The sequence below is a fragment of the Malaclemys terrapin genome, chromosome 5 (genome assembly GCF_027887155.1).
Source record: "Malaclemys terrapin pileata isolate rMalTer1 chromosome 5, rMalTer1.hap1, whole genome shotgun sequence".
In the NCBI taxonomy this organism is placed as follows: Eukaryota; Metazoa; Chordata; order Testudines; family Emydidae; genus Malaclemys; species Malaclemys terrapin.
In genome coordinates, this window is record NC_071509.1 from 14,322,617 (window position 1) to 14,350,258 (window position 27,642).

A 27,642-nucleotide genomic window follows, 5' to 3' on the forward strand; every position below is an offset into this window, starting at 1 on the left:
GTCATTTGTGGTTAGAGAATTATGCTGAACTAATCCTGATTGTTGTGATTGTGTTCATTACTCATACGTATATGCTGACGCATTCTATGAATAACTTCCAATCTCATTGGTTGTTTTCTTTGAAAGTTTGCTTTTTGCGCTGTACGATTAGTCACTGAGGACACCTGGCATTTGTGATAACATGTGGGGTTGCTCTTTAATAATTATTAATATTGTATCGGGGTTTGTCACTAGTGTGGTGTGTTTGTACCATATAATGAAATGATATTTCACCCTAACGGATCTATTTAGGTATCCTAAGGAAAGAGCCACCCAACAGCTTATGTTTAAGGATCATTAAGAGACAATCATAGAATATCAGGGTTGGAAGGGACCTGAGGAGGTCATCTGGTCCAACCCCCTCACTGTGCACCGTGATCCTCCAAATACTCATGAATAACCAATCATACAACCCTGCAAAATGTGGCAAACCAAGCTTGGCACTTTTAGTCATGAAAATATTAATGTATCTGGGTTTTGTCTGTTTAACTATTTGACCAGCTCCACTTAAAACACAGACCAGAGACCCCCTCATCTAGTCCGACAATGCCAGAGCAGGTAGCCTTAATAGCCACTTTCATAGACTCATAGATTTTAGGTATGTCTACACTGCATTTAAAAACCTGCGGCTGGTCCAAGTCAGCTGACTTGGTCTCATGGGGTTCGGGCTAAGGGGCCGTTTAATTGCAATGTAGACATTTGGGCTTGAGCTGGAGCCCAAGCCCTGGGACTCCACAAATGGGGGAAGGGCCCCAGAGCAGAACCCGAATGTCTACACCACAATTAAGCAGCCCCATGAGCCCAAGTCAGCTGACCCAGGCCAACCACAGGAGTCTCATTGTAGTGTAGACATACCCATAAAGGCCAGAAGGGACCATCATGATCATCTAGTCTGATCTCCTGCACATTGCAGGCCATTCACTCTTGTAATAAGTCCATAACCTCTGGCTGAATTACTGAAGTCCTCAGCTCTTTATTTATAGACGTCGAGTTAAAGAGAATCCACCATGGGCTCTAGTTCAATCCAGCAAATGACCCATGGCACACACTGCAGAAGATGGCGAAAAAACCCCTAAGGGTCTCTGCCACTCTGACCTAGGAGAAAATTCCTTCCCGACCCCAAACATGGTGATCAGTTAGACCCGGAGCATGTGAGCAAGACCTGCCAGCCAGACACCTGGCAAACCATTCACTGTATTAACTCCAAGCTCTCTCCCTCTAGTGTCTCATCTCTGGCCATGGAGCTATTTTCTAATAGCAGATGTAGATGGGCCATATGCCATTGTAGGCAACATCATCATAACATCCCCTCCATAAGCTTATCAAGCTCAGTCTTAAAACAAGTTAGGTTTTTTGCACCCACTACTCCCCTTGGAAGGCTGTTCCGGAACATCAGTCCTTTGATGGTTAGATATCTTCATTTAATTTCAAGCCTAAACTTAGTGATGGCCAGTTTATACCCATTTGTTCTTGTGCCAATATTGACCCTTAACTTAAATAACTCCTCTCCCTCCATGGTGTTTAATCCCTTTGATGTATTTATAGATAGCAATCATATCCCCCTCAGCCTTCATTTTGTTAGGCTAAATAGGCCAAGTTCCTTACATATCCTCTCATAAAGTAGGTTTTCCATTCCTCCAATCATCCTAATAGTCCTTCTCTGCACCTGTTCCAGTTTGAATTCATCTTCCTTAAACATGGGAGACCAGAAATGCACACAGCATTCCAGATGAGGTCTCACCAGTTCCTTGTATAATGATAATAACACTTCTGTGTCTCTACTGGAAATACTTCACCTGATGCATCCTAAGATTGCACTAGCCTTTTTCAGGGCCGTATCACATTGGCAGCTCATAGTCATCCTGTGATCAACCAACATACTCGGTCTTTCTTCTCTGTCACTTCCAACTGATACATCCCCAGCTTATAGAAAAATTCTTGTTGTTAGTCCCTAAGTGCCTGACCTTGCACTTTGTGCTATTAAGTTTTATCCCATTTTTATTATTCCAGATTTCAAGGGCATCCAAATCTTCTTGTCTGATATTCTGGTCCTCCTCCATATTGGTATACAGCTCCCAACTTTTTGTCATCCACAAATGTTATTAGCACACTCCTACTTTTTGAGCCAAAAATTAATGAAAATATTAAATGAGGTCCCAAGACCGAACCTTGAGGAACTCCACTAGTAACCTCCTGGATCGGAGCTCTCTTTAGTGAGCATTGTAGTTTTAAAATACCTTTTCCTCTGATGCTTTGTTCCAATCACTAAACATAAATACATTGTTTTAAGCAAGTCATTGGTCACTGTCACTGGTCACCTCTGGGAGGAAACATGGCAGCTTGAAACCCAGTTGGGCCTGTAAGGTGATAAATGGTTGGCATACACGGGATACAATGGGTCCTGGTCTGAGAGTACAATGATTGTGAGACAGCTATGGGGAAAAAGGAGTGGGCACTAAAATAGATCAGAAGGTCAGTAGAGGTGCAGCTAGCCCTGGAACCATGACAGTATAGTTTCTAGAGAACAATAAACTCCCAGTAGGAATTTTCAGACCAGTAACCATTTATGCTAAAACTCTTGAAAAGTTCATAGTTCACAACCATTTTCACCTGTGCACCGTGATCATACAAATATTCATGAATAACCAATCATACAACCCTGCAAAACATGGCAAACCAAGCTTGGCACTTTTAGTCATGAAAATATTAATGTATCTGGGTTTTGTCTGTTTAACTATTTGACCAGCCCTACTTAAAACGCTTCTCCCCCCTCCCATGTTTTCTCTTGCAGAAAACCCCAACAGTAATAGCCCGAAACAGTGTTGTGATACTATTATAAGCAATAGTTTACCAATCCTGTAGAATACTGTAGTACTTCTTTGTAATGGGTTGTCTAATAGGTTAACATGTTACCCACTTCCTAAATGTTTTCTAGTGGTAAAGCCATTCAGGCCTAGGCATTGTTCACTCATCAGTAAACAGCTGAACTATGTATACATGGTGGTTTCAAAAACTGATTGAACGTAATATTCTAGTACATGTTTATTGTGTTAAACCCTTACATTGCAAACTCCCCATACAACTGCCTTCTATAGGAGTCATGACCAGATGCATGGAGGGGGTGGGAAAGAGCCTAGTTAAAGTTCCCACCGATGGCATGGAGCCCATGTGTTACAGTGAGATTTGTTTTCCTTTCTCCTGCTTGTGTGAGATCTACAATCTCCTGTGGCTTGCAGCATAGGCGCCAACTTTTCCAGGCGCCGGTGGGTGCTCGCCCCTGGCCCTGCCCCCTCCTGCCCTGTTCCCATCCCAATCCCTTCCCCAAATCCCTGCCCCAGCCCCATCTCTTCCCCGAGCGCGCCGCATTTCCCCTTCTCCCCCACTCCCTCCCAGCGCTTGCCGCCATGAATCAGCTGTTTCGCGGCGGGAAGCACTGGGAGGGAGAGGGAAGCAAAGCCGTGGCGCGCTCAGGGGAGGAGGCAGAGCGGAGGTGAGCTGGGGCGGGGAGCTGCCGGTGGGTGCAGAGCAGAGCACCCACCAATTTTTCCCCGTGGGTGCTCCAGCCCCGGAGCACCCACTGAGTCAGCACCTATGGCTTGCAGCAAAACCAAACCCTGTAGCTAAGCTGTTCTGCATGAGGGGGAGAAGAGATAGCTCTTTGGGGCAAGGATTCTGCTGGCCCTAAGGGCTCCTGATCGGAGTGGGGGCATGTAGGAGTTACTGCAACACTAACAATAAATAATAGTAACACCTTCCTGCATTCAAATATGGCCTATCTGAAATTGGGGCAGCGGAGCGGGGGGGAGAATTAACCCCTTCACTGCTACTTTTACATGGATATCCCAGTGGACATACCTCAATTCAGTTTGTAGGAGAATTAATTCAGAATGTCTTCTTTGTTTAAGAGATTTAACTTACTCTTCCCTTTTATTGTACCATGGCTTAGTTGTATCTAATGCCCTTCATTGTTGCAACAGTTGCATAAGCCCCAGTGACATTATTCTGTGATTTGCGTAGAAACGGCTTTCACTTCATTGAAATTCATTCATTTTAGGGCCAGAAGGGACAAGAATGATCATCCAACCTGACCTCCTGCATAACACAGACCAGAGAATTTCACCCAATGATTCCTGCTTCTAGGCCAATAACTAGATTGTGTTCTTGGCTTTTAATACCATATTTACAATTTGCTAATGCAACTAGCCTCAACTAAGTTTAGTTTCCAAACCACCTTGGTGAACTGATCACTTGGCGGGGAAAGGGCTTCAGGATTACAAATCTCCCCAACCGCCGATGGTGGGGAAGAAGAGACCTTGGGCTTCCTCACCCAGCTCATTTCAGTACTAAAGAACTCATTTCCATAAGTGAGGCTGACCACAGGTCTGCCCTGAGTTCTTGGAGGTGCCCACGCTGGCATGGCAACTGCATGTGTAAATATAGCACGTCCCTCCCTTTCCGGGCTGTGGTGAGGTTTTGAGGTGTTCAGATACTATGGAAATGGGGGGCCAAAATTCCCTCAGTTAGCTGTAACTGTTCGCAAGCACTGCAGCTTTATCTCTTGTGTGGGTTCCCATTTGCCATGCCACCAAAAGCAAAACGTCTCCGGCAGATATTTAGTCTCAGATTCTTGTAGCCACCCTAACTGAACTGCTGTGTGTGGGGGGGTGGGGGCAAAGCTGCAAGAGCATGACAGGAAGTTCTGAGAGAGCTGACAGCGTTATCATCGCTAAAGAAACCACTTCCTTCAATAGCCACGTGTTCATTGTACCTCTCTGTTCAGCGCCAAGCCCGGAGAGTCGGGTCACTGGTAGAGTGAAAAGTGAATATTGCAAATGGCAGTCATGAGACAGTGCATGCAGTTTCAGATCTCATGTCATGTCCTTCTCCCCTAACCTCTGAAATCCAGGCTGTCACGCAGTTCTGGGGCTTTTTCCTCCATAATATCATTAGACTCCATCCTTTCCTCTACTTCCCTATTAGTCATCTTTTGCTTTAAGCATGGCAACCTCTCAGTCTCTGGCTTTCTTTTATTTCTTCTCTGTAAAACCACTGTGAAGATCATCCTCGTCTTCCTTCGTCCTCTAAATCACTGGACTTCGCATCCTCTCACTTGAATCCTGTCTCCTACCAAGAAGAACATTTTCTTGTGACAGTGCACTGCACTGAGGTCCCAGGAGATTGAAGGTTAGTCGGTTCCACTATCACAGACTTGCTGTGTGACTCTGGGCAAGTCACTTGATCTCGCCGTGCCTCAGTTCTCCATCTGTAAAATGGAGATCACCTTCCTTCCCCACACACTCTCTTTGGCTGGCTGTCGACTGTAAGTACTTTGAGGCAGGACCCGTCCCTTACCATGTGTCTGTACGGTGCGTAGCACAATGGGGCCTGGATCTTGGTTGGGGCTTCCAGGCACTATTGTAATACAAATAATAATCTTACTACATCAAATTCAAGGTCAATTGTGCACAATTTCACATCAACAATCATATCTACCTCTTCTCATCAGTAGATCTCAAAGCAATTTACAATTAGGTAAGTATCATTAACCCCCTTTTACAGATGGGGAAAGCAACTTACCCAACTTATCCAACAGCAGGTCAGGGACTAGAACCCAGCTCACGTAAGTCCCAGTCCAGTGCATTAGCCTTCCCTACAGTGCCTCTCTCTACACACCTCTTTCCTTCCCTTCCTTCATCCCAACCCTAAATTCTTCTTTCGCCTGCTTCTCCCACTCCCTATAGATCTTGTTTGCCTGGAAGAGCAATCCACTTGGTAGGCGCCAAGAATGTTTGATTGCTAGGTTTTAAAACTACTTTTATATAACCTTTCCATGTTGATCTTGCTGCCACAGCTTTCCCCTTGCCAATTAGGGCAAGAACTATCTTGTATATCATATTTTCTTGTCTGAATTAAAGCATAAAGTCCTTGGACAGGGAATCTTGTCTTAGGTATGTTTAAAGTGCCATGTGTGATGGAGATTAAATAATAAATCGTCCCCAGTGTATCACTTGGAAAGGGAAAAGAGACACTATAATGGCTAGAAAGGTAGAACCCAGGAAAGGGTAATGAGCCTTATTCTGCTCTCGTTTACAGCAGGTTTACAATAGTGTCCCTGCACTGATGAAACTGGAAATGCTCTTGAGTTCACAGAGTGTGGCAGGAGATTCAAAAATGGGTGTCTTTGCCGCTGCCATATCCCATGAAATGCCATGCCCCTCTTTAAATAAAATCTCAGAGGTGCAATTGTATTAGATATTTTCACAAATCTCTCTTGATAAATTCATCCCGGAATCAATCCTGTAATGGTAATATGTTATTCTAAGCAGTGCTTAATTTGTGCCAGGGCTTGCCAGCGCTGAGCCCCTGCACCTCTAGGCTTGGCAGTTCACAGCCCCGGCCCCTCTGGGCTTCCCGTGTCAATTAGGAAAGTAAAAGAATTACTTGAGCCCTGGTAGCTAATTGCTTGAGCACCAGCATCTCTGTCATTACAAATTAAGCACTGATTCTAAGACATCCAGAGGGTGGTTGTGTGGGATTGGGGGGGGGGTAAATACACTGAATAAGATTTTCAAAAATGCCTCCGTGACTTAAGACTCTAAGTCCATTGAAAGCACTTAGAAACTTCTAAACTTTTTACCCCTTCAAACTATGAAATTCTGAATGCTTGAGTTGAGCCTGGCTAGAAAAGCATTTGATTTCAGCTTCTCAAACAAATTAAAAAATTTGGAAGGGCACCAGTCCTCTATGAGTTCTGAGAAATGCACTTATAACCAGGTGGAATCCTTCATTATAGGAATGTCATTAATGTCACCCAAATTCTGCAGAAGTACCCAGGAGATACCATTCTTTTCAAATAAGCCTTGGCGCAGAGTGTGTTAACAGGGGGAGTGTATCACACAGAAGAGATACCATTCTACCATTACCAGAGAAGGGAAACAAACAAATGGATGGCATGCTCCCCCATACAGCTGAAATGCAACTTAACTCAAAAAGAAACAACTTAACTCAAAAAGAAACAACTTAACTCAAAAAGATACTGAACTGTGTGAAAATAGCCAGACAAAGTGAGTGAGGTAATATATTTTATTGGACAATTTCTATCGGTGAGAGAGACAAGCTTTTGAGCTTACATAGAGCTCTTCTTCAGGTCTGGCAAATGTACTCAGAGTGTCGCAGCTAAATACTGTTCCACCTTATATTTAACTGTGACACTCTGAATACGCTTCCTAGACCAGAAGAAGAGCTCTGTGTAGCTCGAAAGCATGTACCAGCTCATGCTCAGATCCCCATGTCTCCACCAAACACTGACAAATATACGGCTGGAACCAGTCTGGGTCACCTGTGTGTTAGTATTGTTAAAATAGATATTAGAACGATAATTTCTGCCTTAATCTCATTCATAACCTCTGTATCCCACATTGTAAGGTAATGTTTGAGCATTTGCATTGTAAGCCTTTGTAACTGTGTAAGTCACCAGACAGGAGAGAGACATTAGTTAGCGTGAAATGCTAGTGTCCAACAGAAGGTGGTACGTCCTGCCCAAAAAGGAAGACCCATTGACACCAGATGGACTAGAGTGGAAGATTGAAAGGGACCAAGGACTTTGTTGTTTACTCTTCCCATCCATGAAGATGAGACTTGCAAGTGAAGACTTTGTTTACTAGAGTGAAGTTGGTCCAGTGAAAGATATTACCTCACCCACCTTGTCTCTCTACTATCGTGGGACTGACATGGCTACAACAACACTGCCTACAACAATGAAAACAGCCATAAGATGTAGGGCCAGGTCCTCAGCTGATGCATCTTAGCGTAGCTCCATGAAGTCAGTGGAGCTACACTGATTTACAGCAACTGAGAATCTGGCATTTGGTGTATTGGGAAGCCAGGCTGTTGATGTTACTCAATGTTTTTCCTGCACGTTGGCTCAGATCTCCACGTTGGTTCTGAAAGCATATTTAGTTCTGCAGCTAGTATTTTTGCCACAAATTTGAAAAGCAACTACTTCTAACGAAACCAAACCCGCACAAGTAGGAAAGTACTAGCATAAAAAACAGCCTTAGACTAGCTTTTTTTGATCACTGTAGGGGAATTCAAATGTGCTGTTTAATAGCACAATATACTAAAAGGATCTGTATGGTAGAACTAGCTCTCTCTTAGCATTGCAACTGATTTAATAAAATGTTCCCCAAAATGGGATTGCAAGCCAAGGAAATTAATCTTCAAGAATCCTTAAATCCCCTATATTGACTCTCCATGTACAGGCTACAGAATTGGTAACTGTATAACGTTCACTCATAGATTAAACAATGTCATTGAAAACAGGTCTTGTTAATGTTTACAGTACTGAAATATTTCATTCCATTTTTGTTTTCATTGTAGCAAAAAAACTGAGGAACTTTTTAATTGACACTAAATTTCCTTGGATAGCACATGTCAAGAAATCAAGGGAAAGATTCCCTCTTCTCATGTTTCCAGGTGGTTCAGGATTTCTCAAGGTGCAAAAGGAGTGTCTCAGAAACCCAACTGTGATGCTGGTAGGCAGGTACCAGCTCATGCTCAGATCCCCATGTCTCCACCAAGCACTGACAAATATACGGCTGGAACCAGTCTGGGTCACCTGTGTGTTAGTATTGATAAAATAGGTATTAGAACGATAATTTCCTCCTTAATCTCACTCATAACCTCTGTATCCCACATTGTAAGGTAATGTTTGAGCATTTGCATTGTAAGCCTTTGTAACTGTGTACATCACCAGACAGGAGAGAGACATTAGTTAGCGTGAAATGCTAGTGTCCAACAGAAGGTGGTACGTCCTGCCCAAAAAGGAAGACCCATTGACACCAGATGGACTAGAGTGGAAGATTGAAAGGGACCAAGGACTTTGTTGTTTACTCTTCCCATCCATGAAGATGAGACTTGCAAGTGAAGACTTTGTTTACTAGAGTGAAACATTCACAAGCACATAAGACATTGTTATTTATGCTCTCCCTCACCACCACCATGAAGATGAGACTTGCACGTGAATTCCTCCCATCAGCTGAGTTTGCAACTCAAAGCAGAAGGGGGGAAGGGAATAAAAACCCTTTACAAGGAGGAACTGGATCTGAATGCTGCTTGGATTCTGGAGGGCAAGGATTACTGGGCATAAGCAAAAGATCCCCAGTGCTTAGCCTGGGTTAGCTCTAAAGGACGGATAGCATTTGTTTATCATAAAAGGTTCTATTACTTCTGAAACGTAAGAGAAGAACTCATTTGTGTGTATCTATGTTTACCTGCTTTAACCTTATAAATAACTCTCATTTCCTTTTCCTATATAATAAATCTTGAGATAGTTTATTATAGGATTGGCTACAAGCGTTCTTTGGTTTGAGATCTAAAGTGCAATTGAGCTAGGGTACGTGACTGGTCTTTTGGAACTGAGAGTAACCTGAATATTGTTGTGATACTTGGTATAAAGAACCATCATTCACAAATGCAGGCTTACCAGGTTGATAAAACAGATGGGAGTATCCAAGAGGATTGTCTGTGACTCCACATTTAGGCTATTCTAGTGCCTGAGGAGTTTACACTTAATAATCAGTTGGTGAAATCTAAGTATAGAACTCACAGCCAATGTGGGGTTTGTGCCCTGTTTTGTAAGGATGGTACTTACGCTCTTGACTCACTGCAGGACAGGAGACTAATACCATTTTCATCCATCATTAGTGTGGAGGACTGTAAGACTCGTTGCAGTATAGCTCCTTGAATTTTTTCACACTACGTTTCTTCCTAAAAAAAAAAAATGACGTTTTCAATAAGCAAAACTTTTAATGAAAAAGTGTCCACGTGATAGAAACTTTCCATTGTTCTTTTTATCAAAATTTTCCAATTTCCATTTGTATCAAAAAATTTAAGAAAATATTTAACACAATTGTTTCAGTCCTTTTTATTTATCAAAAATCCAGTTTCATTTTCAAAAATATTTCAACAAAAAATATTAAAATTTCATGGAAAAGGAAGTATTGGGTGAATCTATGAACGTGAAGTATGTTTTGAACCCAGAAAATAGAAACAGCTTTGAAATTTTTTTGTAAAATCATTTCCCCATTTTTCTGCCAGCTCTAAGAAGGAGCTTTCTCAGCCCCCAGCAGAAGGGATAGGGGTGAGACTTGTACAAATAAAATTATTATGACTAGTTATTTATTTTTTGGTAAATGTGTGAAGATACAGAAGTTTGATGGTTACTGCTGAACTCTCCCGCCAACCCCCATGTAAAACAGTGAATTCATCTGGGGACATTTCATTATTAAAAGCATAAATATTGAATGATAAAAACCTAGCAAAGCCAAAATTTCAGAGCATCTCTTATGCTTTGATATTACAACACCTAAGCCATGTAGTGGCATGTCTAACACAGCAACACCCAGACACAGTGAGGTGAGCTTTAGCAGAATTTCCTTACTTTTGTGGGTTTGTCAGCCACTAAATGTATTTGAGGTTTCTTGCTCTTGTTGTCAAAACTTCCTGTAATTCTTTTAATGCCTCTGACATCTGGATAATGGAGAGTAAGCTTCACCTTCAGTATTATCCAGGTCCAGAAAAAATACCCATTGTAGAAAATTAAAAGGCTATTTTTACCTCATACCAAAGTTTGAGTAGGTAGATTCTCCTTGTGAATCATACAGCTAGTCAAAATTTTAAAATGAAAAATGGCAGCAAATGTTTTGTTTATTTAAAAATTAAACCCTGAAAATCCAACATCTTTTGACACTGAAAACCCCAAACTGGTTTTTCATTATTGTTTTCTTTTCAGTGGCAAAATGAAAAAGGGGGTGGGAGGAGGAGAAAAGGGGCAGGAGGGAACCATAATTGAAAAAACAAAAACATGTCAGGTTTTGGATTTTTACTTCAAAAACCTGGACATTTTTTAATGAAAAAATTGAGAAAATGGGAAATTTTTCAAAAAACATTTTTTGACCCGTTCTGTTGCGAGCACGAGGTTAAAAGAATGAACAGCCTATTCACACAAAGCCCAATACAAAGCCTGCTGAAGTTGACAAGTCTCCCCCTGACTTCAGTGGGCTTTGAATTGGGCCCACGGTGCTTTAGAAAACCAAGCTATTAAGGGGAAAAGATCTGTGACCAGTGCTTAATTTGTAATGAAAGAGGTGGCGGGGCTCAAGCAATTTTTCTACTATCATAATTGACCCTGCAAGCCCAGAGGGGCCAGGGCTCAGCCCTGACAAGCCCCAGCACAAATTAAGCACTGTCTGTGACCAACAGCTTGGTAGGAGTCTGTGGGATTTTCTGGAGGCATGGTTTGGTCTTTGATTGTCAGGCAAGCTCTGTGCAAGGCCTGGAGAGAGGCTCACCATCTTTCCATCTGGACCTCTCCTTTGTTCTAACTCTTCTGCCATCCATCTGGTAGTTGCTTCTGGGGACTCACCAAGGAAGGTACCACCAGATGATTAATCATCCGCCCCCTTCCGATTAAAACCTGTGACCAATTCTTTTCTCACAAGTATCAGAAGGTTTGTGGTGTGAAAGAGGAAGTGGGCAAGCTCAGCACTGGAGATGGAGCAGGGGCCAGAGTGCAAGAAGGATACCTCTAGCCCCCTGATGCTGTAATGCAGAGTTTGATTCTGATCTCATTTATACCCGTGGAATGCCATTGATGTCAGTGAGTTGCTACCGAACTCCCTACTACAGCAAGAGACCCTGCTGCCAATAGGTGGAGCATGTAAGTGTGGGGAGAGGGGTCTGATGGGTGAGATACTTTGCATGCCAAAGAAAGTGCCATATATGCAAATCTATGTGGAAATAGCATTAAAGTTCATGTTCCCATGCTGCAGAGACATCCACTGTCTAGGTCTTTGTCTGAACACAGGATGGGTCAGATGTGTCTGTTTCCCACTCCCAGGCGGGTTATATACAATTTACACGTCTTAAAGGAGCGAACAAATAACTCAATTAACCACGTGTCCCTTATCATCCCCTCCCTGCTGCCTTGCTATGGGGCTAATGAGAAGCAGCTCAAACACAGGCTGTGGGCTCTGTCACACAGCCCGCCCCCACCACTCCCCCTGCTTCAGCAGACTCAGAAGCCCTCTTGTTCCAGGCTGAAACTCACAAGCTCTCAGGTGCCCTCAGGTCCAAGATGGAGTGGCCGTGGCTCTTTCTCTACCTCTCTCTACACATCACAGGTAACAGAGGAACACGGCGAGGCCTTGGTATAGTGTTAACTAGAGCTGAACTCGAAGTGCAGGAGACTGGGAGGATGCAAAATGCTGTAGTAACTTTGTAACCTCCTCCCCTCCATCATGTTATATCACAGCTACAGAATGGGATGTTTATAATGTAGATAAATTACAGTAGGTTATAGATTTAATATATTTTATGTTATATATGTATGTACAATATTACATATCTATGTATAATATTATAGACCAATGTTCTAGACATAATTTGGGATTATTTTATTTCAGAGCTATTAGGATTGCCATATTATAGGATGTTATCGGTTTAGAATATAGTATATTCAAGAATCATCAGGTTAAATTCTGTAATCAGTTAAATTAGCATATAGCTTCAGATGTTGAGATAATATGGTCATGGCAGGCTATATAAATGCAAAGATAGATTAGACTTACACCAGTGTAACTGTTGGATTTCCTCCCTAGAATCACAGAAAATATTGATATAGGATGTCATGTTTTATCATAGATATGTTATAGAATGTGTTGATTAAATATACACTATATTATAGTCATAGGCTATCACAGCTACAGTATAGCATACATTTTATCAACATTTAGATACCAGGGTGTTGGGAGCTATAGAAATACCAATGATATATATGTAGTAGGATGGTATATTATATATATACCTTTATATTATAGTATTATTTATAGGTACATTATATACTGCATAAAATGCTTTATTGTTGGTTTATTATAAGGATACAGATGTCGAGTACACCATTAGATTGCAGATTATGTCACCCATTTTTTTCAGATCAGGCACCACAAACCATTTTATTTATTCTTTCCAGGAACAGAGACAGGGCAAAATTCTCCCCTGACTTTATTCTACATCGTCTGCAATCCCACTGATTACAATGAGGTCACAATAGATGTAAATCAGGACAGAATGTAGGGAGTCAATGAAAGGAATAATTAATACATTATGAGATGACAGAAACAAGTTACGAATGGAATCTGGTCACATGCGCATCTTGAGAAATTCCAAACAATTGGTGTGCACCTTAGAAACTGCTAAATACTTCTAATGTGGGGGAGGAAAATGGACTGGTTTTTATTATGGACTTTGACTGCAAATGAATATTCATAAAGAGAAGTGCGCCATTATAATCTACTCCAGAGGGGATTTTCAAATCCACTCAGCTTTGTTCTAACTCCGCTCCCATTCAAGTCAATGTGAGTTTTATCATTGACTTCAAAGGGAGCAGAGATAGGTTAATGCTAAGCGCTTCTGAAAAATCCCATCCTCAATATGAAATGGGCCTTTTCTTTTTATGAATGTTGGGGTGACCACGTAACTCAGAAGGACAGAACAACCACGAGTAGAGAAGTCTATAAGTAGCTACGTGATGAAAAAATATTTAATAATGGGCTCTTCAATCTAGCAGAGAAAGGGATAATATGATCCTAGGGCTGAAAGTTGAAGCTAGACAAATTCAGACTGGAAATAAGGGGTAGATTTTTAATAGGGTAATTAACCACTGGAACAATGTACCAAAGGGTTGTGCTGGATTCTCCATCACTGAAATTTTTTAAATTGAGATTGGAAGTTTTTCTAAAAGCTCTGCTCTAGGAATTATTTTGGGGAAGTTCCATGGATTGTGTTAAAAAGGAGGTCAGACTAGATCAGGGGTTCTCAAACTTCATTGCACCGCGACCCCCTTCTGAGAACAAAACTTACTCCACGACCCCAGGAGAGGGGACCAAAGTTTGTGCCCTGCTGCCCCGGGTGTGTGTAGGGGCCGGGGGCAAAGCCAAAGCAGGTTCATCCCCAGGCAGGTGGCCTGTAACCTGAGCCCTGCCACCCAGGGCTGAAGCCCTCAGGCTTTGGCTTCGGTCCTGGGCCCCAGCAAGTCTAATGCCAGCCCTGGCAACCCCATTAAAATGGGGTCCCGACCCACTTTGGGTCCCGACCCACAGTTTGAGAACTGCTGGACTAGCTGATCACAATGGTCCCTTATGTCCTTGGAATCTATGAACGAGAAGGTTACCCAGCAAACTCTCTGTGGGACTGATCCTGAAAACCTTTATACAAGTGGTCCCATAGACTTTACAGGCACAAGGGAGTATTTGCCAGAATAAGGGTTTGCAGAGTTGGCCTTCAATACATGAAAATATAATATACTGTTCACCATCATGTTATATTTACAGCACAGCTGTCTGTGTTCCTTCCCTTCAGTTTTATTTCATCAATGTCAGAGATTTTTGAGAGAGAGAACGGGAGCCATACTACAAAGTCACAGGCCACATCTTTATTAGAGGCTAAATCCTGCTTGCCTTCCTCAGTGTATTGACATTGATGGGACTATTAACATGAGGAAGGCAAGAAACATTTCCTCTGCTAGTAAATATTGCCCATACTCAGCAAGCCTGTCTCAGGTAAAATACCCAGTGACCCAATGGAAATTTTGCTTGAATAAAGACAACCAGCTTTGGCTTTTTCTTTGTCATAAGGATAGTTTTGGTGCTCCTCCCAGATGCGTTCATAGATCAATCAAGCATATCGTTAAGCCAATGCTGGCTTAAGAGACCCAGACGATAGAGAATCGAAAATTAAAATGTTAACTACCAGCAGACTTTACTGCGGTCAAATTCCTCAGTACAGCGCATCAAATACAGAGCTGGTTTAATGTCAATGGACTTGTAGCCACTTATACCAGTTTTGAAGCTGGCTGGCTCCCAATATTTGTAAAGCATTGGGAAGGTCAAAAGTCCTGTATCAAAGTCAAGACACTGATCTTGCAAGCTGATCCAAACAGGCAGCCCGCTTCATCCACATGGAGCCCCACGTTAATGAGGTTCCACTTGGAGACCCGCTGAGCTTCATCGGGCTCCATACAGGCGCACATGTGTGTGGATTAGTGTGCAGGATAGGGGCCTAAGCATTATTATTACCAAAAGTTAATGAGCCCAGGATTTTAAAGGAACATGAGCACTTTAAAGTAAAGGGGCAAGAAATATGAGACAAGACTACCAAGGGCAGGCCCTTAAAACATGCACAGGAAATAAGTGGCTCTTGATTGTTCAGTGTTGTTTTTATTCTGTTGCATCATATCCAGAGTTTGTTGTTTTGTTTGCTGAAAAACGGAGTCCCCTCTATTATTCTCGCCAAAGCCTGTACACACACACACCTGCACACCAAGGCAGAAAATTGTAACTGAGGTAATATTTTCCAAAGGCTGAGTTCAGTATTGCCAACCCTAAGCATTCAAAAACCATGAGTCAAGCCCTGCAAATTGCAAAGTAGATATATAGTTCACTAATGAGAAAATGAAATTGGCTTCCTTTTTATTTTCCTGCTTGTTTTTGAGTCTGTGGAGTGACATTTTCCAGCTTTCCTCAGCAATCATGAAGGTTAAAAACGGTACTTTTGTAATGAAAGCTGAGATTCTCACATGATTTCTTGGCTCCAGGCACTGGGGCTTTAAGAAAAAAAAAATATCATTAAAAAAAAAACGAGGAGTCCTTGTGGCACCTTAGAGACTAACAAATATATTTGGGCATAAGCTTTTGTGGGCTAGAACCCGCTTCATCAAATGCATGAAGTGGAAAATACAGGAACAGGTATAAATACATGAAAGGATGGGAGTTGCCCACGAAAACTTATGCCCAAATAAATTTGTTAGTCTCCAAGGTGCCACAAGGACTCCTCGTTGTTTTTGCTGATACAGACTAACACGGCTCCCACTCTGAAACTAAATATCATGAGACTCACCATAAAATCATGAGAGTTGGCAACGTTGTGTTAATATTATTGTCCAGTATCCTATCCCGCTGTTGCTCATGTTTCCAGCTATGAAGATTCATGACATGGAATCATTTACTTGTCTCAAAAATAAATTCTAAGAACAGTAAGTAAAAAGGCTGGAGTAGGATACTTTTACCCAAGAAGTGTAGCACCTTTCTCCACAAATATTCCCATTGAAGTTACTGGGCAAAACTGCAAATCCATAGTCCCACTAAGTAGCACCCTAGTCCTCAAATAGTTCCATTGAGCTCAGTGGGAGTCATTGAGCGTAAGGTACAAGTCCATGTACATAAGGGTATTACTGAATCTGCCTTTAAGAGACCATTCACAGAGCACGGTGCTACTCAATGTGAGTGAGGAGATCAACATCTGGCCCTTATTTATTATCTATTTTTATTTTAATTCTGTGACTATCCAAGCTCCAGGTGCTTGCAAACCTCTGAATCCACACAGCCTATCGAATGCAATGGGTGAGAGAGTAAGCAAAATAACTGCCCATCTCAACCACCAAGTCTCTGGTTGTTTTCATCCATGATTAAATAACAGGAGCAGTTTGGAGAAATCATCAACTGGTATAAATTGGCAGAGCTCCACTAATGTCAGTAGAGCTACGCTGTTTTAACACCATCTGAGGATCTGGCCCATGGTAGAATTTTCAGTATGAATAAATGTATATTAATGCATAAAAACCCAAAGGGGGTTGGATCCTCTGGGGAGCCAAGTGCCTTCAGCTCCCATTGACTTCAGTATATTGTCTATTTTTATGTGTGTTGCTTGCTGCATTTATCACTTGAGTGAGCTGTAGTTCTTCTTTGGCATGTTTTGATACCTTATCTGGGGTCATCTTCAGCCTCTTTGCTGCCTTTGCAGGCAGAGAAAATCCAACGAACAAGCTAACACGCTTGAAAAGAACTGGCAAAAGAAATTGAAACATGCCCAAAGAATGGCATAGCACCAAAGAGAAGGAAAGGCAAAAAAAATAATTTCCCTAAGCGAGATGTGGAAGCCCCATTGATTGGGATTTTTAAAAGTGGTCTGGACATCGGACTAGAAATAGAGCTAGCTATAATCTTCTCTACCTGTCTATATGGGTACATATAGAGCACCACCCACGGTAGTATCTAGGCACTGGTTACAAAATGTTGGTATGGCAAGAAGATTAATAGGGAACAATCCACCACTGGCATGAAGTAGGGCAGAGGTCAGCAACCTTTCAGAAGTGATGTGCCGAGTCTTCATTTATTCACTCTAATTTAAGGTTTCGTGTGCCAGTAATACATGTTAACGTTTTTTAGAAGGTCTTTCTATAAGTCTATAATATATAACTAAACGATTGTTGTATGTAAAGTAAATAAGGTTTTTAAAATGTTTAAGAAGCTTCATTTAAAATTAAATTAAAATGCAGAACCCCCCAAGACGGGTGGCCAGGACCCGGGCAGTGTGAGTGCCACTGAAAATCAGCTCGTGTGCTGCCTTCGGCACACGTGCCATAGGTTGCCTACCCCTGAAATAGGGGCTAGATTTCCTAATAGGTCTGTTATATCTCTAATTTGTGTGACCCCCATAATTCCATGAACAGAGAAACTACTAAGCTCACGAAGAAATCCTTTATTTAATATGTGTAGAAATAAATATCTTGACCATAAACATGTTATTTTCTTCCTTGTAGGTTGCCAGAAACCCCCACTTATATATCAGACTCCACCACGTATTGTAGCCCTGAACGGCAGTACGATGGAATTGGTCTGTACATTGAAAAATGACCAACTTACCCAATCAGGGATCTATTGGTACCGATGGAGCAAGGAGAGCCAAGACTACCAGTATGTACTATTTTCAAGTGTTTTTCAGAAACGCACCATCAGCAACAACATCGACAAAGACAGGTTTGATGTGAGTAAAGCAAGCTCTGGGAACTCATACACTCTGAAGATCAGCAAGCTTCAGCATTTAGACGCCGGCACATATTACTGCGCTGTCTCCCATTCCTCGGAGCTGCTCTTTGGCAATGGAACGGAGCTTAGCGTGGGTAAGTGCTGTTTCAGACTGGCCCATCCACTCCAAAATCTCACAGGGCTTGGCTGAGATGCTGCTACAATAGAAAGGTTAGAATAATAAAAATAACCCTGATAGAAAAGGTAACTGGGCACAAATCGGTGCCTAAATCCTGCTCGCCTTTCTCATTGCTTTCGTTGAGACTATCCACATGAGCAAGGCATGAAAGGTTTGGGCCCTGGAATGTGCTTGAAGAGATCCTAGAGACTATATTAGCCAGAAAACCTGGCAGAAAAAGGTATAGCAATAACCGCTGGCTTGAATACGAGGCTAGACAAATTCAGACTGGAAATAAGGCGTGAAATTTCAAAAGGGAGGGAGATTAACCACTGGAACAATTTACCCAGGGTTGTGGTGGATTCTCCATCACTGGCAATTGTTAAATCAAGACTGGATGTTTTTCTGAAAGATCTGCTTGAGTTCAAACAGGAATTATTTCAGGGAGGTTCTATGGCCTGTGTTATGCAGGAGGTCAGATTAGATGATCACAGGTCCCTTCACAGGACTGTGTGAAATGTAGGGAAATTGCTTCCAGTGTTATAAGGCTGCTAATAAGTTGTAACCTTTCACCACTGTCCATTTCTCAGTCCTGATCACAGCATGAGCACTGCTGTGCTCTGATCTTTGTTATGTAAAGGAGCCTTTCAAAGGAACGCTACTAGACCTGGAAGATTCACGTTTATTATCTTTCTCTAATTCCAGTGCTGTTTTTGCTTTTAACTTGGATTATTTCCCCACTTGAGTTCACAGTTTATTCTCACGCACTGATTCTGTTTCTCACCTGGCATTTACTGATATCCTAACACCCCCATTAAATCCTGGGGGGGCTGACATCTATCTCAGAGGGTTGGTGACGGGATACTGAGCCTTTCATATCCAGGTCTCCCCTGGCAAGTCATGACAGGCTGATAACAGCCGACAGCTCTCACCATCCAGGGACTGCTTAGGACCCCGTGTGAAATGGGTCTCAATCCAGTTCCTTCTCCGTCACACCTGGCACACCCTGGCAACTTGGTTGGCAGTCTCAGCGGGGAAAGCGCTCAGGACTGATGGGGCCATGGAGACTGACCTACCTTCTGATTCCTAGAGCTGGTCCCGCTAGGTCAGAGCTGAGGCACGTTGGTGTATCTGTGTGGGGAAGCTCGCACTGCTGATTCCTGCAATCTGATCCAGCAGTACCCTGGTGCTGGGCTGATGAAATCTGTGGTGCTCCTCAGAAGCACAGGGTCCACCCGCCTGGCTCCGACTGCTGGTTTGACAGTGCTGCCTGTGTCTGTTCTGTGCGTAAACAGAGAATTTCAGTCCCCGGGGCTGTCAGGCCAAAACCTTTTGTGAGCTCTAAATTGAAATCGGTGGGACTTTATGTGGGCTTAAGGATCTGAGCTATATTATCCTATTGTAGGGCCTTTGAGAACCTCTTTGAAATTCTCAGGCATTCAGCAATACTCTTCAATCCACAGCCTCTCCACTATGTAGCAAAGGGTAGAAAAAGCACTGCACTTTGATCACAGTACATGATCATGTGCTTAAAACCATTCCTCGTGGCTTCACTTTGGAGCTATGTACGTCCTAAGGTGATAAAAACCTTCAATCTAAAGTGTATGTTTAGCAGGGGTATAATTATGGTCATTGGCTTTAAAATGTTCACAGTCTTCCATCTTGAAGAATCCCCAGTCCTTGTTGCAAATAAATACACTGGCATTTACTGCCATTGTGTTGGCTAAGTGTGTCCCTTTTCTATCCTTGCTTACTTGAAAGAAAAGCTCTTTGAAGACAGAGGAGAATTACCTGAGCAGCTATAGTAATGCGCCCTACACAAAAACTGTGCTTTCGAAAACATGGTGCTGTCATCCAGTCAGAATGAAAACATTCAGATTTAAAGCTAAACCCTAATAGATTTAGTTAAAGAAACAGGGGTTCCCCTATCATGTGTAAGCAAAATCACGCTTCCCTGGGAGTTTTTTCTTTTTTCCTTTGGCATCCGTGACAAAATACTCTTTGATTTCACTTTTTAATGTCTATTGTTAAGTAGTTTAACAAAAATAGGAAAGAAATTACACAGGTAAATCCCAATGATCCAGATGTCTCACGGGATATCTGACACTTTTGGCATGTCCATGTCATTAAAATAAATTGTAGTTTCTATATGAATTTCAGTTCCAGAGGGAAAGAAATGAACTTTGGATAGCCCAGACTTTTCGTTAACTGATGTTTGAATGATCAGATTTTATCTGTATTTGTATAATGGGGGGAGGTGTGTTTGGGTGATTGGTTGTTTTTTGTCATTTCTGGCCTGACTTCTTAGAGAGATAAATATGTTCAATTATAACTCATATAGTCAATAATAAGCCACAGGCCTTATTTAATCACTGTTATAGTCAGCAAAAAACTACTCCAAACAGAGCTTTCTATACGCTGACAAGGGACCAGAGTCGGAGATGTTTTGAATCCCCTTGGGATGTTGCTGTTGCTATTGGTTTGATGTGATATGTACGTGGATACTACCATGATGGATATCAGGCCAAAACCTTATGACAGACGTGGAAAATATTCAGTCCATATTAGACTGAAGACAATGTGAGCTGAAGTTAGATTAGCGAATTTTGCAGGATCGAGCCCCAATATAGGGTTTTGTGCAGAAATATATTTCTGGTAGTCCCCTCCCCCCCACCCACCCACCCACACACACACTTTCTCAACTATCATGGAAAATAATAACCTGTGATACTGTAAAATGCAAGATATGGTTTGGAAATGTAGCAGAAAATGTGTTAACCCAATCTTAGGGCCAGATCCTATAAACACTTATTACAAGATGTGGGCTATGTCCAATGGTAAGTACTATTCCTGGTAGGAAGTGTTACAGCTCAGGAGATAGCTACCAGTATGCTTCTTCCACCAGGATATCATGATATCACGGCCCTTGTTCATTCAGTATACTGTAATACTGGGCATTTCTTTAACTGCTATTGGCTAGATCTTGCTCTCTTTACTAACACTGAGTAGTATCTTACTCACTAAAATCTGGGGTCCTGTATAATTACAAATTCACCTACCAGATATGGGCAGAATTTGAGGTCATTGAAATTCAATGTGACAGTGACGTTCTACTGGATGTTATTGAAATTCTTCAGAAACTTAATGACTAGTAATTACGGTGTTTAGAAAAATAATGAAAGGGCCCAATTCTGCACCCACACAGCAAAACTCCCATTGAACGGAATGGGAACAGGATCAGGCCCCTTCACACTAGTTATTTTCCTAAATATTTAGAGTCCGTTTAAAAAAAAAAAAAAAAAACCACACACACACATACATTCTAAGGCCAAGATCATCAAAAGCAACTAGTGATTTAGGATACCCTACATCATGACTCACCCCACCTTATCCCCACCCTACCTATCATCTCTCATTCGGTATTGAAAAATCGACTCCTGTCACTGATCAACCCGCGTTGCCCAGCCTCTATCATCCCCTTGTTAAATTTTCAAACAAATACTTTCATGTTTTCACAGTGTTTCCTGGCAGGCTTGGGAATTGCTCCCTGTAAACAGGGCCGGCTCTGGCTTTTTTGCCGCCCAAGGCAAAAAAGCCTCCCGCCGCCCCCGGCCCCCCCGGTGGGGAGCGCAGCAGGGGAGGGCGCTGAGCCTGGCCGCGGCCCTGCTCTCGCCAGCCGGCCGGAACAGGGCGGCGAGCCCACCCCAGTTCCGCTCTCCCCGGCGGCCGGTGCACCGGGGGGAAGGCGGCGAGCCCGCCATGGCCCCGCTCTCCCCAGCCGGCCAGAGCGCCGCCCCCCTCCAGGTGCCGCCCCAAGCACATGCTTGGTCCACTGGTGCTTGGAGCCGGCCCTGCCTGTAAACATCCACAAAACCACCTCATTAGCCTCCTTCAAAACCCTCCTTAAAACTCTCTTTCGTCATGAGGCTTCCAAGAAACGTGACAAAGGTTATGCTGCTGGTGTGCTGGGTGACCAGAGCCTGCCGACCAGTATTGTCTCTGCTGCCTTGTATGCCTCAGTCAACCTGTCTATATCCATCTGACGATGCTTGTTTTGGAATGACATTATAAGCTCTGTGGGTCAGGAGCCATCTTTTTGTTCTGTGTTTGTACAGCCCCTAACACAACATGGTCCTGGTCCTTGACTGGGGCTCCAAGGTACAAATGCTAATAATAATCCATGAGACACATTAAAGGGCCTTGCTGTTCAGAGAGTAAATTCTTAGTATTGTTTTGAAAATCAGGATCCTTTAAGGTGTCTCAATCTGGACACCCAAAATCAGGGTTCACTTTTGAAAATCTTGGCCTAAATGTCAAAACTCCTTGTCCCATATTATGATCTAACCACTTGCCAAGCCTCAACCTTTTCTATACAAAGTTATTGAGAGATACAAGAGTGCACCAATTTTGTTCATTTGGGGTTTTACAACAATTCCGTTCATTTGGGGGGGGGGTTCCTTTTAGCCCTAAAGATTGTCAAAGATTTTTCCTCATTACTCTTAGTGTGTCGTTTAAATGTCTTCTGTGCTATGTCACATTAATCCTATTTTCATCATTTCAGTCGACTTTTTGCCTTCCACTGAAAAACCTACAGAGAAAACGCTGCCCCCAGCAAAACCCAGGTGCAAAACCTCCAACATAACTCCTGCTAAAATGAAAGGTAGGGCACTGCCTTTCGCTGGGCATCTTTGCAAAATGTAGCGTGGGCCAAATCGATCCTGAGTGCAATTCGGTTTAAACCAATGGAGTGTCACTAGGAATGAAGCTGCCTCAATATATTCCATTTTCTTAGCTGCTCCGATGTAACTCTGGAGTGACTCCACTGAAGTGGAGGGCACTCTCTGGGCCCTGACACAGAGTCATGAAACACTTCACTGAAACATGCAAGGTACATAAAAGCACAGGGATCTGGTCTCTCCCCTTGATACAGGCACATGACTCCCACTGATGCTAATAGCAGTTATGGTCATGTCTGTGTCTGACAGAGCCTGGATCTATGGAGAAGTGGAGGGGCCCCATGGGGGCGGCAGGGAAGGGCAGGACTGTATCCCTGAGGTAGCTGAGCCCCCTTCTGCGTGAAAGGGGACAGATCTGTGTGTGGATCTGGAGACACAGTGCCCCCTCCCATGCCTCAGGAGAGTTTCTGTCAGAGGTATTGTGTGTAGCCGGCATAGTCTGCCAGCTGCTGCTGTTTTCTGTAATACGCACTGTATGTTTCTTTTGGTTTCTAGGTTCTTCCTGCAGCAGCTTCATCTGGGCCCCATTAGTGGCATGTGCTGTTATTTTACTGCTGTCTCTGGTTGTTGCCATCCGTCGCTTTCAGCGTAAGTGCTGGGCACAGCAAATGGGTCACGCTGCTCCCGGATCTCTTGACGCCTCTGAGGGGGGGTTCTCCATGCGTGGAACTTACCTTTCTTGCTCAGAAGGGGGCACTCTCCCTTGACCCAGCACCCTGCAGAGAGCCTCTGGTGGGTCCAAAGATCCATTTGGGAAGGAAGCAGAGGATGGGGGAGACAGGTCTCGCAGGAAACTCATCATCCACCCCAAATCCCACAGGGACCACCCCCCCCAAAATGCATGCAGCCTGGGGCTGTGTGCACACATATCCCAGTGGTGAATGTGTTACAGGCCCCCTCTCTCCGCTGATCCATGGAGAATATGCATCTGTTACAACCCCCAGCTACAGCACTTCAACTGCTCACGTTTTTAGCTCTGGAGGTCCCCAGTTCAATCCCAGGTGCATCAACCAAGATGGCGGCCCTCACACATTTCTGCTCCTCATCTCAGCATTGAGGAGCATCTGCACCCTTCAGACAGGGCCTCAAGGAGCAGCTGCAGGCTGGGAATCCCTCGCAGGACAGCTCCAGTGAGAGAAAGGGGAGGCAGAGATGTCTGGGAGTGGGAGCAGGGAATATCAGGAGTTCAGGAGAGGCCCTTGTGGGGTGGGAGTGCTAGGAGCCAAGGAACTGTTCTCCTGACCTGAGCTGTTGCCTGTCTCCTTTCAGGCCTGCGCAGGAGACTGCGGCTTCACTTCAAGAAACAGTAAGTGCTCTTGGTTGCGTTCTGCAGCCCCGTACGCTGCAAAGAACACAGCTGTGCTTTTCTCATGCGTGAGCTAGGGCTAACAATCCCACGAGGTGCTGAGCACCTCCTGTATGCTGCTGTGTGTCCTCAGCGCCTGGTAAAGTAAGTGGAAATTGAGGACTCTCAGCACCTCACAGGAAGCACTCAACACCGCACAGAATTCAGTGTGTCTGTGCAACTCCTTCGACTCTGATAATGAAGGCATCCCATAGGAAAGGGAAGTAGTCTGTATGTTTTCCCCTCTGGCTGCCTCCTGCAGGGTGGGTTAGTTTTCACCCCATTATTGCTAGGCCCAGAAAAGGCATTTTCTTTTTGTTTTCTCCCCAAGTGTTGGCTGTTTCATGTGCCGAAAGCTTAAGCATGGACCTGTTATCACTAGAGATGGGCTGGAAGCAAACTCTCAGGCCAGAACTCCCTTCCCCACACCCTCACCACAGCTTCGGGCATTTGGACAGAATATTGTAGCTAGATCCTCAAATACTCCCAAGCTTGGAGGGGCTCAGATCTGAATCAGAACTTTCAACTCAGGCCCATCTGCAGATAGCACTAAATGGTCCACAGAGACGTAGGACACGTCACACGGCAACAGATCAGTTCCCAAGTTGTGCCTCTGGCAAACAAGATCCAGCCTGTACAAACTTAGTTGGAGTCTCTCTATGCAGGAGCGGCGCCAGGGTTTTTGGCGCCCTAGGTGGGGGTCCTTCCGCGCTCCCGGTCTTCGGGGCACTTCGGCGGCAGGTCCCGGAGCGAGTGAAGGACCCGCCGCAGAATTGCCGCCGAAGACCCGGAGCGCGGAAGGACCCCCCGCCGCCAAATTGCCGCTGAGGGCAGCAAAATGCCGCCCCCCCAAATCCTGGTGCTCTAAGCGACCGCCGACGTCGCCTAAATGGAAGCGCCGGCCCTGTCTCTATGCCTTGGCCACATTTTAAATCCTGCCCGAGCAGCTGGATATTCTGAAAGCTGCTCTGGATGTGGTTTCTTCCCCTGTACGTGACAGGAAGTGAGAAGTGGCATGTGGGCAAAACTCAGCACAGTTTATCCACCCAAAAATGATGTTCATCTACAGCTGCTCCCCTTCTCAACCAGCAAGGGATAACTGACTGCGAAGGAGGCATGACTGTCAGCCACTGAATGAAAGTAAAAAGGAAGAGCTGGACTTTATGTCCAAAGATGCCTGGGAGATCTGTTCAGCTGAGGAACGGTCTCCTAAGGGAGGGGGAAAGGAAGCCCCAGATATCTGGACATTTAACGCTACCCTTGCTACGCCTGGGATAACAGAGTGGCAGGGGGGTGGGCTAGAATGATGAACCACAGTGACAGTCTTTCCATGATAGCAGAGCCATGTGAAAATGTTCCCATGAGCCCTTGGTGAACCTTAACAGAGGTTGTTCACAAAGCAGAAAAAAATCCATGAACTTCCTCCTCCTGAAAGTAGGACTCTCACTCCAGCTCCAAGAGCCACATCTAGCCCCATTGAGCTCCAGAGGCCTGTGCACCTTCTCTGCCCTGCCCTGCTAGCCTGTCCCCTCGCCTGCTTGGCTCAAATGGCCCCCTGCCCCACTCATCAGGACTGCATTCCAGGTGGCTGCCTCCCTTCATCCAATTCTTGCTGCCTGCCCCCAGTCCGTAGGAGTCTGCTGGGTGGACAGGGTACGCATGCCATTCCAGTAGGGCAGCGACAGAAGGAACACCATCTCCCATTGCAGTGACTGCTAGACTTAGCTCAGGAGCTGGTAGTGCCCCAGAACGTGCTCCCCAGACCTTGCAGTTTAGGAGAGTGTCCCCCCCACACACACACACTCCCTCTGTTATTGGCTGGGGAGGGCTGAGTGCATTCTGCTCCATGACCACGATGCCACTTATGGATTGGGAGGCAGCAACCAGTACTGGGCAGCCCCCAGAGAGCCTGCTTGGGAAAGCAGCCATCTTGTGCTCCACCTTGAGACTAAGGGAGAAAACCACCAAGTTCCATACAGGGCCCTCAAGACATTGTCTTCAGTGGGATTGCTCATGTCAGTAAGGCAAGTGGGATGTAGACTCTGTGCTACAGAGGAATCAAGCCATAGAAAGGCTTGCTCGGGTAGCTTTGCTTGTCCAGCCCTTGTTGATGTAGGATCAGCACATATCATTAACTGTTGTTCTGGGTCACAAATGACTTGCTAGCTTAGCACCATCATGTTTGATTGTTCATTGTTCTCAGTTTCCCCTTTGCCAGGCTGTTTTTTGTTCATTATTACTAGGACTCTAGTAATGCATAGTCTGAAAAGGGCAGTATTTTCTATTTTGTTCCTGGACTTTGGCCCAGACCCTCAAAGTATTTAGGCATGTAAATCCCATTAGAATCAATGAGAGTCAGGCACCCAAATACCTGGAGGATCTGGACCTTTGTGCTTTGCGGCATGTACTCTTTGCCAAGAGGATTAACATCTTTGTATCTCCCGGTACTTTAGGGTTCTTAAGTAAGATGAATACCTGGAGGATTCTTCCGTGTTGCACATCAGATAGCTACTGTAAATGCCACACGAGATCAACACCTGGAACACATGAGCCAGGAGGAATGTTATGGAAAACAATCTGAGACTTGAAATGCAGAGTAGATATTTGTTCTCTGGGATTTACCACAGCTATATTTAGTATTCTCTCACTTACTACAGCTTACAAATTGTAGGGTCAGGTCCCGCAAAGTGCCAACTGCCTCCTGCTGCATGCCTTCAATTCCTTCTAAAGTCATCGGGCTTTGAGGCTCCTCGGCACCTTACAGGAATAACCGCTGGTTTGCTGGATGTATTGTCATGTACAATATTGTGTAAATAGTGTTTTTGTACAATGTACTGAAAAATTCTTCTGACGAGCTTCATGGCACTCTGTACATTCAATTCCACCTAATAAAATAGCGTTTGAGCGGATTTTAGATTCTTTTTTTCTCTTAAAGCCAATTGATTAGAATTTTATTGAATGTGCAGGTCACTTTCAGAACAGCCTTTTGTCAGAATCGATAATTCACTTATCTAGGAGGTTGAGTGGTTCTCAATATATTTATAGAGCTCGGCAAAATTTTATGGATGAATAGTTTATTGACTGAAAAATGCAGCTTCAGACCAACCAAAACTATTCACGGATGTGGATCAAATTTGGCAAACAGTTTCAATGGGGAAAAAAATGTTGTTTTTTAAAGTCCAACGGTTTCATTTTGATATTTTCAAAATGAAATGTTTTGAGTTTTTGTTTGGAAAGATTTCATTTAGAAATTTAGGGAGATTTATTTGAAAAAGAAAAAACCAAGAGGGTTCAAAAAAACTGAAAAATGAAACAAAATTAAAAAAATGGCAGGTCAAACAAAAAGTTCAACCTAAAATGAAATGTAATTTTTTCAAGGTTTTCATTTCAGCTGCCGAAGTAAAAAAAACAACTATTCGCTGAGTTCTATGTACTTCATGGCCAAGCGTGCTGCTATAAAAAGTCTAGGCCTAGGACCACCTT

General features: G+C 43.8%; 1 protein-coding gene across 1 annotated transcript; it reads left to right on the forward strand.

Annotated features, from left to right (window-relative positions):
- The first annotated feature begins 12,143 nt into the window (after positions 1–12,143).
- On the forward strand, positions 12,144–27,044 carry CD8B (CD8 subunit beta). The gene is made up of 6 exons (XM_054030837.1): positions 12,144–12,221; positions 17,696–18,055; positions 22,640–22,738; positions 23,310–23,402; positions 24,084–24,120; positions 26,613–27,044. The coding sequence occupies exons 1-6, from the start codon at positions 12,176–12,178 to the stop codon at positions 26,623–26,625; spliced, it is 648 nt and encodes a 215-aa protein (XP_053886812.1). The 5' UTR covers positions 12,144–12,175; the 3' UTR covers positions 26,626–27,044.
- Positions 27,045–27,642: the final 598 nt, after the last annotated feature.

What these genes read in the sequence shown, in the direction of transcription:
- CD8B (XM_054030837.1), top strand. Translation starts at nt 12,176, where the DNA reads ATGGAGTGGCCGTGGCTCTTTCTCTACCTCTCTCTACACATCACAG. An exon ending in CCTCTCTCTACACATCACAG is followed by an intron (nt 12,222 to 17,695) that starts GTAACAGAGGAA and finishes TCTTCCTTGTAG; the next exon opens with GTTGCCAGAAACCCCCACTT. An exon ending in TGCCATCCGTCGCTTTCAGC is followed by an intron (nt 23,403 to 24,083) that starts GTAAGTGCTGGG and finishes GTCTCCTTTCAG; the next exon opens with GCCTGCGCAGGAGACTGCGG.